The sequence below is a fragment of the Podarcis erhardii genome (genome assembly GCF_964252035.2).
Source record: "Podarcis erhardii genome assembly, chromosome: 8".
In the NCBI taxonomy this organism is placed as follows: domain Eukaryota; kingdom Metazoa; phylum Chordata; class Lepidosauria; order Squamata; family Lacertidae; genus Podarcis; species Podarcis erhardii.
In genome coordinates, this window is record NC_138499.1 from 78886896 (window position 1) to 78902619 (window position 15724).

Consider the following 15724-nt stretch of genomic DNA (forward strand, 5'->3'; position numbering starts at 1 on the left):
TGCTAGCTAGGGATCATGGGAGTTGTAGGCCAAAAACATCTGGAGGGCGGAGGTTGAGGAAGCCTGCTCTAGTGTAAGTGCAAAAAGAGAACGAAAGGTATCTCTGCACGCTCTGCTGGACCGCAAAGCCGAGAGTAATAGCCCAAAACACTTTTACCTCTATTGCATGCTGGAATTGTTCGTGTTCGCGCTGAAGTTGCTCAGCCTCTTGTAGCGAGCTGGCAGTGATCAGTCCGGCATTTAACATGGACTCTCCGTTTCGGATCCAGCCCAATACCTGAAATGCAGGAGGAGAGAGCACAGCTTAGGACAGTGGTTCTCAAAGGGGGTGGCAGGAAGATTCCAGGAAAACCAAACATTTAAACATTTCCATATAGTATAATACAGTATAGTATCAGAGTACAGTGGTACCTCGGGTTACATACGCTTCAGGTTACATACGCTTCAGGTTACAGACTCCGCTAACCCAGAAATAGTACCTCGGGTTAAGAACTTTGCTTCAGGACGAGAACAGAAATCATGCGGTGGCGTCGCAGCGGCAGCAGGAGGCCCCATTAGCTAATGTGGAGCTTCAGGTTAAGAACAGTTTCAGGTTAAGAACGGACCTCCGGAACGAATTAAGTACGTAACCAGAGGTACCACTGTATTTATTTATTTGCAGAATATGGATGGGTGATACTGAAGACAATTTCAGTTGTGATCCAGAAGCACCATTCTAACAGTGTGCTGAATAAAACTCATTTATCTTTATATTTTGGGAATGATACATGTTCTTATGTACCTGCGTTGTTTTATACTTTCTTGATGTCCCGCGATCATATGATAAAGTAGTTGTGCTCTATGTTATAAACCAAGCACCGCTAGGAATTGTTTCTTTTGGTTTTCCAATGTAGTTCTTAACAACATAAAATTCGGAGCGGTGAAAGCAAATTCTTATTCTGAAAGCGTGACCTGGGGGGGGGGGGGAGCTTGAGAACTGCTGGTTTAGAACGTTCTCTTTACGTCTAGAGCAGTTTCTCAAACTTGGGTCTCCAGCTCGTTTTGGACTACAATTCCCACCATCCCTGACCACCGGTCCTGCTAGCTAGGAATGATGGGAGTTATAGTCCAAAAACAGCTGGAGGCCCAAGTTTGGGAAATGCTGGACTAGAGCAATACATCTGAAAACGTTCCTACTGTTAAAGAGCAATACTCAAAAAGATGGGGGAATTTGTTTCACGCTGCAATGTTAACAATGGTGCCAACATCAGACCATTCCAAAGCTCAGCTTTCACCAGCTTATTGTCAAACATACTTTGGTTTTCTGTTCTTTTCCGTAGAGGAAACAGCATATTTCCTGGTTGGGACTATGTCTTGGGGCTGTGGACTCCCATCCCTCCTCCCGCCTCCTCAAATCCTGGCTTACCATACATTTGATTGCTATGAATGGAAATTTAATCAGGATTCTAAAAGGTGCATCATGGGCCAGGGTTAACAATTGTTCAGTATCGCAGGGCGCCCTAGCAGAGGAGGGAGACGATGTGCAAGGGTGGAGCAGGGTAAGTTGGTTCACACCTGATCGCTCCATGCTAGTAAGTGTGGCAACTGCACTAGATCTTGAAAGCACAATGCACCTTCGCAATGATGGACCAAGTGCTACAGAGATCACCATTTTACAGTAATGGTCGCAAAAGTACAGAGCCTTTTTCTCTGCAAGGAAGATTAAAAAGAACAAAGGAGATCAATCCCATTGTGTCCTGTTAATGGATGCTTTGGATAAACTCAGCACTATCTAGAAAACAAAGCCACAACATTCTTATTAGTGGCAGCTCAACATGTAGCTGCATTTTTTTTCTGGTAAGAGATAAAACACCAGATATGCAGATATGTACTTTATTAAAGTAAGATTAACATTAAAAATAGACTGTCTGGAAAAACGTCCAACGGAGACAGAAACTGTACTATTATTGTTGTATTTACAGAGCATGGCTGCTTTTACCTTGACTGCACAGAAGAAACCTAATTCAAAAGAAATTACGCCTGCAAAAATCGTGAGCCATAAAGGGTAAAGTTAGGGACACGCTTTAAAGGGCACAAAGAACAGAGGGAAACGTCACACCAGAAATACAAAGTGTTCAACTATCAACTGCCTGCATCTTTGTACAGCAAACTTTTAAAAAATAGTAATGCATGTCTCATCAGATTATTCGTACCACCCGCCATTTTAGCGAAGCCAAAGTTTGGTGTAACCAACTAAGAAAGTATCCTTCTGTCCCCTAGTCCAGCAGCAGCAAATCTGGCAGGAAGTTGGGGTCATTAGCTAAAGGAACTGTGGATCAAGTGCCGCAGGAAGCCAACACAACAAACAGCAAACACGCGATTCTCTCTGTCTGGCTGAACACCTGCCGAGCTGCAAAGCTTTTTCTATCTCAGAGGAAAAACAAAGCAAGACATCTTCCTTCCTGGCTTAAGAATGAAATGTGTATTTCTGCATCAAGGTCACTTATGTCAACAGATAAAAAAGAGCTTTCCACCCCCCAAAAGGCTTACAACGTAAGACTTGTGGAGAAGAAACTCAATTCAGGAATCCTTTTCATTGGGAAGACTACAGAATTGGGATCAATGTATCTGGTTTGGGGGTTTTCTAATTCACTGGTCTTTTGTGAATAAATTCCACCAATCCAACTTCATGCAAATTGATAAAAGAGGGGAAATAGAACTATTTTGGCCTCCTAATATGTTTAAATTCACAATGCAAACAGTAACTTAAGAGCTTTTAGGTTACTGAATTCAACATGAATATGGAACATTGTCTCATAGATGAGACAATGCAAATGTGAAACACTTGACTAGTTTATTTTAAATTTCCTCTATCTAATTTCCTAATCTAAGTTTCCACCAGAGCCCCTGTGAAGGAAGTTTCTTGAGAAGGAGCAAACATGGAAACTCTGCTGGCCATGTTGAAGTTTATAGTGAATTTCCTTACAGATTACACTCATAGAGGGTAGTAATGCTTGCTGTTGTTTTTTGGCATTTGGTTTTTATTTTATACTGATGACTTTTAGCTTTTGTCAGCTGTCTCAAACGCATCTGCCGGAAGGCAAAATCAAAATGCCAATAATAATAATAATAATAATAATAATAATTCTGACAACGGGGGCAAAATTTACCAGATGCATCAGCTGCATATATGTTCAGATGTCCTGAGTGCTCAAGCTGGCCGGCTGATAAGTAACAAACTTTTCTTTTAAAAACACCACCACTCAAAAAGACTTCGCAGGAAGGATAAGATGAGATACAGTGATATCCCAGCAGTTATTAAGAGCAGCAATTTTAGCAAAAGAGTAAGGAAATTTCGGTGCCATGATGCATACAAAGCAAACTGCTGAGAACAGCTCCGACGTAAAGTTTAAGAACGTAGGCAGAGCTCTGTGGGATCCCTTTAGCTAAAAGTCGCTGCACTGTCGTAATTCTTCAGCTCAGAGGTTTCCAAACTTTTCAAGTCCACGGCTCTCTTGACCAACCACATACTTTCTGCGGCAGCCCTGTGGGGCTCAGGGGCCCAGTTATGTCACCCCTTGCCTGCAGAGCTGGCAGCCTCTCTCCCTTTTCCAAACACCCTCCCCTTGTGGAGGGTTCCCTTGGCCTTCTCTCATCTCCCCTCTCCTTGGGAGTCTTTTGGGCAGCCACCGCCACTACCCTGGTCTGCCCCAAAGAGAGGTGCCCCCGCACACTGCCCCACAAGGACCTGGGACGAGGATGCACCCCCAGCCTTAGCAGCCCGACAGAGACTGACCAAAGATTGGGGAGGCAGTGGCCTACATGGCGGAAAGGCTCCCCTTCAGCACCGGGCACTCAGCCCCCAGGCAGGCCTTGCACACAGCAAGCACAAGAAAGGTCAGCCTGCTTGCCCGGCCTCCCACTTATCTGTCCATTCCCAACAGCGAGGGCTGGAAGACTGACTGGCTGGGCTCCCTCACCAAATTGCTTGCCGATTCCGCAGCTGCTTCAGCTCCTGGCAACCAGAACCCACTGGCCAGCTCCAGAGGCACCATTTGCCTACGGAGCTTGTAGTCAGGGCTGCTGCCATAAACAGCCATGCAAGCCTTTGGGAGGCAGAAACGCGAGAGGGACTCAGAGGAAGGGAGGGAGGGAAAGAGGGACAGAGGCTAGTGTTGCTGGCGGCACCCCCCACCATCATTCAAGGCACCCCAGGGTGCCAAGGCACACTGATTGAAAGCCACAGCTTCAGCTTCTGCTTCTAACAGTGGCTAGCCAGTTGCCTCTGGTTTCATTCTGCCACACTGGTTGACAGCATAGCTCAGTTACAGAAATGAGAGGTCTCTATGTTTCTTTAGGTGCCAGGTGAAAACGCTTCGCTTCTCCAAAACCTCCAGCTATTTAAACAATCTATGGCCTTTCAAACCACTTGTGTATTGTTGTTGTTGTTTTGAGGGTATTGCTTTGTTTGTTATTATGCTGTTCCATTTTTATGGCTTCATAGAGCAAACTACCCTGTGATTCTTGGATGAAGGGCGATATAAAAAAATAATTCATCATCATCTATGCTACAATTCCCATTCATTTCGATGGAACTTGCCCGGGGGCAACTTTCTACAGACAACTCCTATATCTTTTATGGAGTCCAGTGTCATGTTTTTGTATGTAAAAAGGACTGTATTTTTCTGTGTTTAAGATGCCCCTAAGTATAAGATGACCCCTATTTTCTGAACCAAAAATTAAGAGCTTTTTTTTGGGGGGGGGGAGAATATCCATGTATAGCACGCTCCCCAATTTTGCACTAAAAAAAATTAAGCAAAAAAATATCGCCACACAGGGAACAATATGGTATTTTGGTACTTGTGGGGGAGGGATGCAGACCCAGAAAGGTATTTGATTTTGAGAGTGGAATGATTAACAGGAACTGCTGTTGTGTCATGGTTGCTGCTTCTTCAAACAGGCTTGTACAACCGCTGTCCCCGTGACCATTTTATGAAGAAGGTTGTGTACCGGTAACAGACGGGCACGTAGCACTGCACTGCCTCGTACCTGCTTGACTTCGGCCTGCAGGTGGCGCAGCTGCACACACTGCTCCAAGTGTTTCCGATGCTGCTCAGCCGCCAGGTCCAACTCCTGCTGCTTTTCGTGAAGGAACTCCAGCAAGTCTTGAACCCGCGTTGCCATGTCTACGTCTCTGTCACAGAGCAGCTCGACACCTGCAAGCACCATTCGCAAATGTCACCTCGGCAAACACAGGTACCATTTGAAGTTCCTTCACAGCATCACATAGAAATACCTCCCCCCCCCCGAGTTTTCAGTTTTACAATTACAATCTTTCCCTATTCTTTCGCAGCAGTTATTTTGGGACTTCCCAATACTTCTTTCTCTCAGTGTCCTGACTGTAACATGCACATTTATTTGTGTGCATAATATCTCAGGTTTATGCCTTTTTAGAGGTGGGTGCATAGCCCTAGTGCCTGAAAAATTGGATTTGGATAAGTGCGGGTTAAAAAAAACAAGGGTAAAAGAACCCTGTCAAAGGTGACTATGGGGTTGCGGTGCTCATCTTGCTGTCAGGCCGATGGAGCCAGCGTTTATCCACAGACAGCTTTCTGGGTCATGTGACCAGCAGGAGTAAACTGCTTCTGGTGCAACGGGACACTGTGACGGAAACCAGAGCGCATGGAAACGCCATTTACCCTCCCTACACAGTGGTGCCCATTTATCTACTTGCACTGGCGTGCTTTTGAGCTGCTAGGTTGGCAGGAGGTGGGACCGAGCAACGGGAGCTCACCCCCTCGCACGGATTCGAACTGCCGACCTTCTGATCGGCAAGCCCAAGAGGCTCAGTGGTTTAGACCACAGCGCCACCCGTGCGGGTGCTATTTGCTGGCATATCAGAAGGAAGCAGCACAAGGAAGGGGAGAAGTGTTGCCGTGGTGCTTCGGAGCTCCACCTAAAACACTGCCCCTATCGACAGCAGAAAACAAGATGCTAATTCATACAGGTTGTAAAATCTGGCTCTTGATCAGGCCAAGGTGCCAGTGAAAATTTGGGGCCTTTTGTGTTGGTGTGATGTTATATACCAGGGTTCAGCAAACTACAGGGACTTGGGTGGCGCTGTGGGTTAAACCTACCAACCTAGCAGTTCGAAAGCACATCAAAGTGCAAGTACCGCTCCGGCGGGAAGGTAAACGGCGTTTCTGTGCACTGCTCTGGTTCGGCAGAAGCGGCTTCGTCATGCTGGCCACATGACCCGGAAGCTGTACGCCGTCTCCCTTGGCCAATAAAGCGAGATGAGCGTCGCAACCCCAGAGTCGGCCATGACTGGACCTAATGGTGAGGGGTCCCTTTACCTTGGCAAACTACGGCCCGAGTGGGTCGTTAAACCGGCCCCTGGCCCTTGCTGCGCGCTCAGTCAGTCCCCGCGCCGCACCAGTTGCTCTGCACAGGGACTAATTTCCGGGACGCAGCCACAGCTTCCTATTGGCTGCAAGAAGCTCCGAAAGCCAGCGGGGAAAGAGCAACGGACGTGTGTGCATGCACATGGGTATGCGCGCTCCTGCGTGCAAGCGATCCGCCTCACCGGCGGAAAAGTTTGCCGACCCAATATATAAAGTTGTACCTTGGAAGTCTAACGGAATCCGTTCTGGAAGTCCGTTCGACTTCCAAAACGTTCGAAAACCAAATCGCGGTTTCTCATTGGCTGCAGGATGCTCCTCAGATCACCAGCAGACCACATGCATCATTCAGATTGTCCACGGTGTGCCCATGCATTTGTGGCCAAAGACGGCAGACAGCACATCCATTATGTTAAATGTTCGTATTTGTTTTTAGCTGCAATTTTACCGTTCTTTTCTTCTTATATTCTATTTGAAATCGACGGAATTTTAATTTAAAATTAATTTAATTTTAATTTTAAATTAATTTAGTTTTAATTGCCATATTTCAAGAAGTAAAACTCCGGACACAAAAAGTTGCTGAGCTTTTTTGGGGGGAAATTTCAAAAATCCAGACATGCTAATTCTGTCCTGGACAGCCCTAAAAATATAAAAGTGCAATTAAAAATCACACAGCAAAAGACTGAGCATCATTTCAATCTTTTCCTGTTGGAGACACTCAAATACATCAGCTTTGCTGTTAACCACCATTATTTTAAACAGAGACACGACTTTACTTCTGGTCTTGGTGCTTGTAAGCAATACTCCCCTTGGTTTCTGGCTTGGTTGTCCTTTGTGCCTATGACTAACCAGCTGATACCACAAAACCAAAAACAGCGGGAAGGCAATGAATGCAAGAATAAACCAGAGAGAAAAGGGTCTCTTAAGTGCCCAAAATATTTTATTTCTGTCTGACATGAAATTCTTTCCTTAGGGTCAATCTTGCCTTTCAGAACTCTGCAAAAATATACTACTGTAGGCTTCTCTTTTGCCAACAGCAAACCACAAGAAGAAATGGCGGACTGCTTTTGGATGGGGGGGGGGGTGTTAAGGGAAATGGGATACATTCAAAAGACATTTGTTAAAACATACTAGGTCCTTTAAAAAGAGGCAGCATGTGCTTAAGCTATTGGATTCACCAAAGGGCACAGTGGATCATATCCTCTGTGCTTACAGTTTCAAGATTACATTAGTTAACATTTTCGCCAGGAACTTATTCAGGGCAGAGCTTAGTAGCCGAAACCGCTCAGCTGAAAAGCCCTGACTGTGCCTGTCTATATTTAAAAACAGAATATGTGTTAATCCATACTGAAATGTATTTTAATAAATAGGTATTTTTTCCTCTAATGTGCAGAACCTGGTGCGTCCTAATTCTCAGAGATTCTTTCAGTTCAAGAGTCAGCGGAGCCCTAGGTGCCCTAAATCAGCTTAGATAATCTCTATAAATCCATTAACCTGGTTAAGGTGGGACGCATGCATCTTACCAGAAGCCTGCACTTCATTGACGTACTGCAGGAGATCCTGCCCTTGGTGGATGACATCAAAGGTCAGGTTATTCATGGTCAAAGCTTTGTCCGCATGGTGCTGGAGCCTTTGCTCAGCGATGGTGAGATCCTCGGTGTCAAAATCGTTCATCTGCTGCGAGAGCTCGTCATTCCAGGACTCAAGGTCTGAAATGATCTAAAGCGGGAGAAGTTGAAGAAGAAGAAAACACACTGAGCACATGAGTAAAAACAACAAAGGCTGTGGCTATCCGGTGGAACTCAAAAGGCATCAGAGGATCAATCACTTGGTTTAAAAAATAACAAAGCAGTCTACTCTCCAAGAACAAGTTTGCTTTTTGGAACACCTTGGCGGTGGGGATCAAGAGAACTAAGGAACCCACATGAGAATCTCAGGTACACTGGAGAGATGCAAACATTGTGGACAATGAATGCCTTGAGAACAGGAGACCATCATCGTGAGATGTAGGAAGTCACTAAGAATAACAAGCCGTTGTCCTTTTCCAAGCACGTTTGGCAGGAGTTGGTAGCCGTGGTATGTGTGAAAACCAAAGACAATGGGTATTGTAGTCAAAGAAGCCTAGATATCAGACCAAGATTATTAGATGGGATGTTCTTGTTTCATGTGCAGGTCTAGTTAACAAGACTAAGGTCTCAATGTTGTGAAAGGGGTTGATGGGTCAATGAGAAGCTTTTAGGCTTTTAGGGATAGGAGAAACGGTATTTGAAAAGGTGGGGTCTCCTTGAACTGGAATCAGACTGCTGGCACTAAAAGATTGTAAGAGACGTTTTGAACTTCACTTCCGAGGGAAAGACAAGTTCCACGGAGCACTCAGATTGGACAGTTTAAAGGACAGGGGCTGATTACAAGCTGGCAAATGAAAACCAGACCTGAAATCTATATAAGCCATCTATCTCAAAGCGGCTGTTCATAAACTCATAGGGAGAAGACTTTAGTTTGCAGTCAATGTTTGAAGGAGGACAGAGGCATTCATTTGTATGTTCAACAGCTGGCTGGAACACAAATCAAGGGACATGAACTGAAGAACAGAGGCAGAATCGGTGGGCAACACTGATATCGGATGGAGGAAGACAGACTTCACACTCGCCTCAGCTGAAGTTTTAAAATGGATTTCATGGGAAGCATTGAGTATGTCGTTGGGGATCATCTGCTCAGAGGTTTTTAGCAGGGGCAATTAGAATAAGTCCTATTATTTGATTATTGATGTAAACCCTCAAAATGCATTTTCTATTGTTAAGTTTTTACCTCTATCTTCAGTACATTTTGTGCTTGCAATTTAAAAGAATAGAATGAAAAACTGCCAATGTCCGTGGAGCTTTCCAAAAGTAAAACAGATGGAACATCAGGAGCACTTATGCAGAGATAAATATATTGATACTTAAAATACTGACGTACACAGGAGAAAGGAGAAGATAACTAACAAAGCAACTTGTAAGGAGTACTTATATTTTTTTCTCTCTCTCTGGTCTCTACAGATATATTCATTCATTCACACCACATTCCTGAAAAACAGGTAGAGGATGGCTGTAAATTCAGACTTCTTGACAGCAAAATAGATTGAACTTTCCCAGGGCTGTAACTGTCTGCATTAGCACTGAGATTACAATCCTTAAGTACCCAGTCATGTCTCTTTCTGTGGGGGGTTAAAGGAAACGAAATCAATCAGAGGAAACAACCAACAGCTTCGTATTTTTGCTCTTCTAGTGAAAAACCCCATTTTAAACCCAGCCCACCCTTCAGGCGAGAAAGGAGGAAAAAACCCACAACATTTCTGCAGAAATTGAAGGCTCACATCAATGGCGTCTCTCTCAAATATCCGCAGCTGTAAGAAGAGCTCCAGTTTTATTTTGCGTTCCTGAAACAGCTCCTCCATCTGTGACTGGGCCTCATCCAGCTGCTGAAGGACCGTCTCTATGTGATTGATGGAGCTGTTGTGGGGGGTCTTGTTACTTGAGATGGCAGAATCCCTATTAAAAAGGGGGGAGAAAAACTTTTAAGTAGGAAAACAGGACCTGAAAGGAAACGTGTGTACGTGAACAGTAGTCTCCACTGCCCTTCTTGTCCTGCGGGAGTCGAAGAGGAAGAGCCAGCCCTTGCCACTGGTTTTCAAATTCTCTTCCCTCAGGAAACCCTTTCCACGTCTCCTCAAGGGCTGAGGAATCAGAGCTTGGGTGTCTAGCACAGGATTCTTCAGCACACTCACAGGATTCTTCAGCGCCACAACTATGACGTAATAAATTGAGCAGAACGGAAGGAGGGAGGTGGGTTGGGGTACAAAATTTTGGGCTCTCACAGGCTGCCCTTGGAATTTGAAAGTCTGTCCCTAAAGGCAGGGTGGGCACAGGGTCTGTCAATTTGCATTTCTTAGTGCAGAAATGTGAGTGGTACCTCATGTTGCGTAGCCTCCAGGTTACAGAATCTTCGGGTTACGGCCTCAGCAAACCCGGAAGTGTATACTTCCGGGTTTCACCGTGCGCGCATGTGCAGAAGGGCGCCTCCGGTTACAAAGTTTTCGAGATATGGCTGGGCCTCTGGAACAGATCCCGTTCTTAACCGGAGGTACCACTGTATTGATCAGACATGTAGAGATATTTCCTATTCTAATTACAGTAGTACTTCATTTTGCGACTGGGATCCGTTCCAGAGCCCCAGTCGCTGGCTGAAAAGGATGCTGGACAAAGCACCACATCTGCGTACACGGGCAGAGCAGTTTGCGCTTCTGCGCATGTGGCAAACCCAGAAGTAACCCATTCCGGTACTTCCGGGTTTGCCACGGACGTTCGATGGAACAGGCGCTCGATGAAGCGGACGCTAGACGAGGTACCACTGTAATTCAAGAGGGTTCTGGAAGCTTCTCTGTGTGAAAGAAACAAGCAGAAGGTGCTTGATGTTTGGGTTATTCCTTCAGAGAAGCTGAGTACAGCTGACTTAAACTGATTCTCTTATCTCTTTCTGTCAAGGTCATGCTGACTATAAAAGAAAGGCCAGAAGGAGCCTGGGTTTCACTTTCTCTTTCTATCTCTCTTGCTTCTGGTGTGGTGTTCTGTACATAGTATGCTTAGTGTTTAGGTTTTAGACTTACTATGTTATTGTAAGTTTAAGTTAAGTCTGCTACAACTGGATTTCTTATGGACAGTGCCAATCCTGAATGTGATGGATTTGTGACCATTATGCTACTTCAGCAGCAGTAAAGCTCTACTGGATGAAATTAATCGCCTCTGGGAATCCTGCAGTGTGTTTAAGGTTCTACTCTGCTAACTACCGTATTTTTTGCTCTATAAGACTCACTTTTTCTCTCCTAAAAAGTAAGGGGAAATGTGTGTGCGTCTTATGGAGCGAATGCAGGCTGCGCAGCTATCCCAGAAGCCAAAACAACAAGAGGGATCACTGCTTTCATTGTGCAGCGATCTCTCTTGTTGTTGTGGCTTCTGAGATTCAGAATATTTTTCTTCTTCTTTTCCTCCTCCAAAAACTAGGTGCGTCTTATGGTCTGGTGCGTCTTATAGAGCGAAAAGTATGGTATATGCTGGAATCTGCTCCGGATCAATGTTGAGGTTACCAGAGCATAGAGAACAGTAGTTAGGCTATCCCTGTCCAGATAGGGATGTAGCTGGGCCACCAGCCGAAGCAGACAAAAGGCATTCGGTTGCGTGTTACAGAAGGAACGGCACAGAACATAACACAGGGCTGCTCTTTCCAGGGAAAGCAACCTCTTACCTCAGCTGCTGTATCAGATCCTCGCCTTCCTTGATGACGTTCACCGTCACCTGAAGCGTGGTCTGCTGCTGCTGCCCAAACCTTTTGATCAGCTCCTGCACAGCCTCCACCGACTCCGCGTAGACATCGTCCAGCAGTTCCTTCTGCAGCTCTTCCAGCCACGTCCAGAGCTGCGGGAGGAAGAAGAAAAATCAGGGAAAAAAAGAAGCCCCACAGGCTGCTTGAGGAAAACAAACCGGGAAACAAATTGGGTTTCCCAGCCCCCCTCCCTTTGCCATTTTCCTGCTGGCAGTTTACGGAAAATTGGTTGCGATGTGAATATAATGCTACTTAGCATTTATACAGCCCCCGAGTATTATTCAGTCTGTGCCGCAGATGGGAGAGGAGCATTGGGGGGGAAACAGCGGCTCTCCTACAGTCACCCAGCGAATCTTCAGGAAAAGCCGAGATTTAAAACTGGAGACTCCTTGCTCACAGCTGGTAGAGCATAGTGGCTCCGAGTATGAGCCAGATAAAGTCCCCAGTTCAAGTCTCACCTCGGTCTGAACACATTAGAGAGCCTGAGGCAAGCCAGTGTTTTTTAATTCCAGTTCCCCACCCTCCACCTGCAATATTGAGATAGTGTTACTTATATTACTGTGTTTCTGAGGCTGTAAAGATTCTGAGCTGTTATTAATTAATTAAATTTGCATGCTGCCCTCGCTGAGAGAGCATGCCACCTGTTCGTAAAATCATGTAACCGAATACTTTGCAGAATACCTCCATCTCTTTTCAGGAATCAAAGCTCCAGAAGCAATTTGAATTTAAAGCAATTTAAGATTCATTTCAGAGTTACTTCCCCTACCTCAGTGTTCAAGAGTTTGATATAAAGAATCTGAGAGCAGACACTTGTTCCATGTGGCTGTCTTGCACCCTGACTATTCTGACGTTGCAGAAGTGCTGCGCCATTTCTGGTTTCCCATTTGCATCTTTAACGTAAAGCAAAAGGGGAGCAATGTCCCCCAAAAAGCGGATTGGGAAACAGACTGCTTTGTGTTTGGCACAGCACTTTTTCTCTAAGTGCTAAAAACCCTTCTGATCGTACAGCTGTAAAATCACACGAGATTCGTTGCATGCGAGTGACACAAACACAGAAAATGTGGCAAGAAAAGCAAACAATAAATTTGTATTAGGTTTCTGCAGTGAAGTCTCATTTCCCAAGACTGCGAAAGCTTCAGACTCTTTAGGAATAAGTGCCTGCTAATCCTCATCTAATGCCAATAAAGGCCTCTATTCTTCCAATCTAGTCTGGACTTCTGCAGAAAAACAGGAGGAAGACACTTGCACCAACGACCGATAAAGTAGTTGACATGGCTTTCTAAACTCTACAGGCAGTTTGACACAAAAAGTATTTGGACGCTCATTTCACAAGACACCGAGGAGTGTGGTGTACCAAGCACCACGAAAAAAATATTAAGGCACTTATGGGTCCATTGCTGAAATCTTCCACAAAGAGTTGACAGAGTTGATTTGTTCCCTGCGCTTTGGCACCGCTGCGCAAACACCTGGCCAGCGCTCGTTCCAGCTTTTCCCATTGGAGGAAAGGGAGTTATTTAAATGCACATTTGTACGGCTGACAGTCAAAACGTTATGAGCGGAGACACATGCAGACATTACTCAAAGCACCTTTTGAACAACCTCCCATCCCGACTTTGCATTACTCAGGGAATGTTGATAAGCGGCACTCTGGGAAATGGCCGAAGGTTTTCTGCCATTAATCCCTCCCCTGGGGTTTCCATCTAAGCAACTGTTGCTGTAAACAAGACTCCTTTTCCTACTCATCTTGCTCAAGACAGAGTCTCTCAGCTCCTAACTACAGGCACAAGGCAGAGCCAGATCCGTTGCAAGATGCTCAGTTCACGATCCATTTGAGCACTGAAGCTGAAAGAATAACCACCCATGAAAGGTCAGGGTTTTTTCTTTGGGTTTTGGGTTTAAATTGGTTTGTGAGCCTGCTCGCAAAAATGCTTTGAACTTTTGCCTCCAGGTTATAATTTTGGGCCACTGAGCATTCAACGAATATCAGTGTTAAGTAGAAGAAGAAGAAGAGTTTGGATTTGATATCCCACTTTATCACTACCCGAAGGAGTCTCAAAGCGGCTAACATTCTCCTTTCCCTTCCTCCCCCACAACAAACACTGTGAGGTGAGTGGGGTTGAGAGACTTCAGAGAAGTGTGACTGGCCCAAGGTCACTCAGCAGCTGCATGTGGAGGAGCGGGGAATTGAACCCGGTTCACCAGATTACGAGTCCACCGCTCTTAACCACTACACCACACTGGCTCTCCAGTTACTTGTGAAGTTAAGTTCACCTTCCACATCTGAGGCGAGGAATTAGGGGCCTGGTTAATATGAACACTGCAAGAAACACAAATCTGTGAACATTTGGGAATGGCACCCACTATTAATCTGGTTGTTGCCAATGTGCAGGACTGGCCCACCCATGAGGCAGACTGAGGCAAGTGCCTCAGGCGGCAGAATCCAAGGGCCGTCTCTGCAGGAGGAGACGCAGCTACAGTGGCTTCCAGGTTCTGGCAAGACCTCAGCGAGAATCCTGTCACGAAGTCCTCACACAGCCTTACTGGGGCGCTAGTACAATATTAAGTTGTGCTGAGCTGAGGTAAAGCGTGTGAACTCATTTGAGTAACTATAGTGGCAAGGGGAGGGTGGGTGGCACGCAAACAGGGTGGTACCTTCTCGTTTCGCCTCAGGCGGCAAAAACAGGATGGGCCGCCCTCACCAATGTGGGAAGGTCTGTGTGCAATTCCCACTTGCACGTGCAAATGGACTCCATTGACAATATCCAAGGTTGGTGCAGAGAAATCACCGTCTCCTCCAATAAGCAAGGTACAAAGTGCTATCTTTCCCAATGACACCACAGGGTGCCATCACTTTTCTTGCAACACAAGAAAACCATCTTACAGTCATACCTCGGGATAAATATGCTTCAGGATAAGTATTTTCGGGTTTTGCTCTGCTGCGACCTGGAAGTAACGGAGTGCATTACTTCCGGGTTTTGCTGCTCGCGCATGCGCAGACAGCCAAAATGACGTCACACGCACGCGTGGAAGCAGCGAGACGCGACCCGCGCACATGCAGGCGCGTCTTATGTTCTGTTCAGGATGTGAACTGGGCTCCAGAACGGATCCCGTTCGCATCCCGAAGTACCACTGTATTGCAATCAAGCAGGAAGAACAATGCCACGATAGTTAACTCAAACCCAGTTCACACGCCTTACCTCAGCTCAGCACAAATTAATATGCACAGAATCCTAGAATTGTAGAGTTGGAAGGGACACTGAGGGTCAACTAGGCCAACCCCCTGCAACATAGGAATCTCAACAAAAGCATCCATGACAGGTGGCTACCCAGCCTCTACCTGAAAACCTCCAATGAAGGAGGTTTCCACCACCTTCTAAGTGAGTCTGCTCCATGTCAAATATCTCCCACCATCAGAAAGCTCTTCCTGATGCTCGTTCACAATCTCCTCTCCTGCAACTTGAATCCATCTCCGGAGCAGGAGAAAACAAGCTTGCTCCATCTTCCATGTGACAGCCCTTAAGATACTTGAAGATGGTTATCATATCCTCCTCTCAGGCTCCTGCCTGGTTGCTTATTTATCAACCACACCTGTATCCCATTTCTCTTCCATAAAGCTCAAAGCAGCATTGGGTTGCCCCCTACTGCCAACGATCACCTTGATGGTTAGGTTGAGAAAGACAAATTGGTCCCAGATCCCCTTGTGGACTTGATGGCTGAACTGAGATTCAAACCTAAGCTTCCCTGATCCACCTCCAATATACTCATTCTGGTTATCACAGGGGTTGCTAAAAACAGCACCAGGAATTCACATTAAATTACAGCTGCACTGTTGGTAGGTTAGATAGAATATTTCCTTAACACACCATGGAATATTGCCATAACTAAGACAAGGAATAGATGCGGAGAAATTGGAGGGGGCAGGGTATTATTTCTTTGCACTGGGGGGAAGCTAGGCACCATTCCAATACATCTGCGCTGGCTTCCCA

General features: G+C 45.7%; 1 protein-coding gene across 8 annotated transcripts in view; it reads right to left on the minus strand.

The window, feature by feature from the left end:
- The window catches only part of TRIO (trio Rho guanine nucleotide exchange factor), a 268477-nt gene that overhangs the window by 121393 nt on the left and 131360 nt on the right, over nt 1-15724 (minus strand). For all 8 annotated transcript variants that reach the window (XM_081872947.1, XM_081872950.1, XM_081872949.1 and 5 more), the window contains exons 12-16: nt 11661-11830; nt 9736-9910; nt 7904-8099; nt 5029-5195; nt 158-277 (exon numbers count right to left, since the gene is read on the minus strand). In XM_081872947.1, the coding sequence (XP_081729073.1) occupies nt 158-277; nt 5029-5195; nt 7904-8099; nt 9736-9910; nt 11661-11830 (828 nt within the window). The remainder of the gene's footprint in view (nt 1-157; nt 278-5028; nt 5196-7903; nt 8100-9735; nt 9911-11660; nt 11831-15724) is intronic.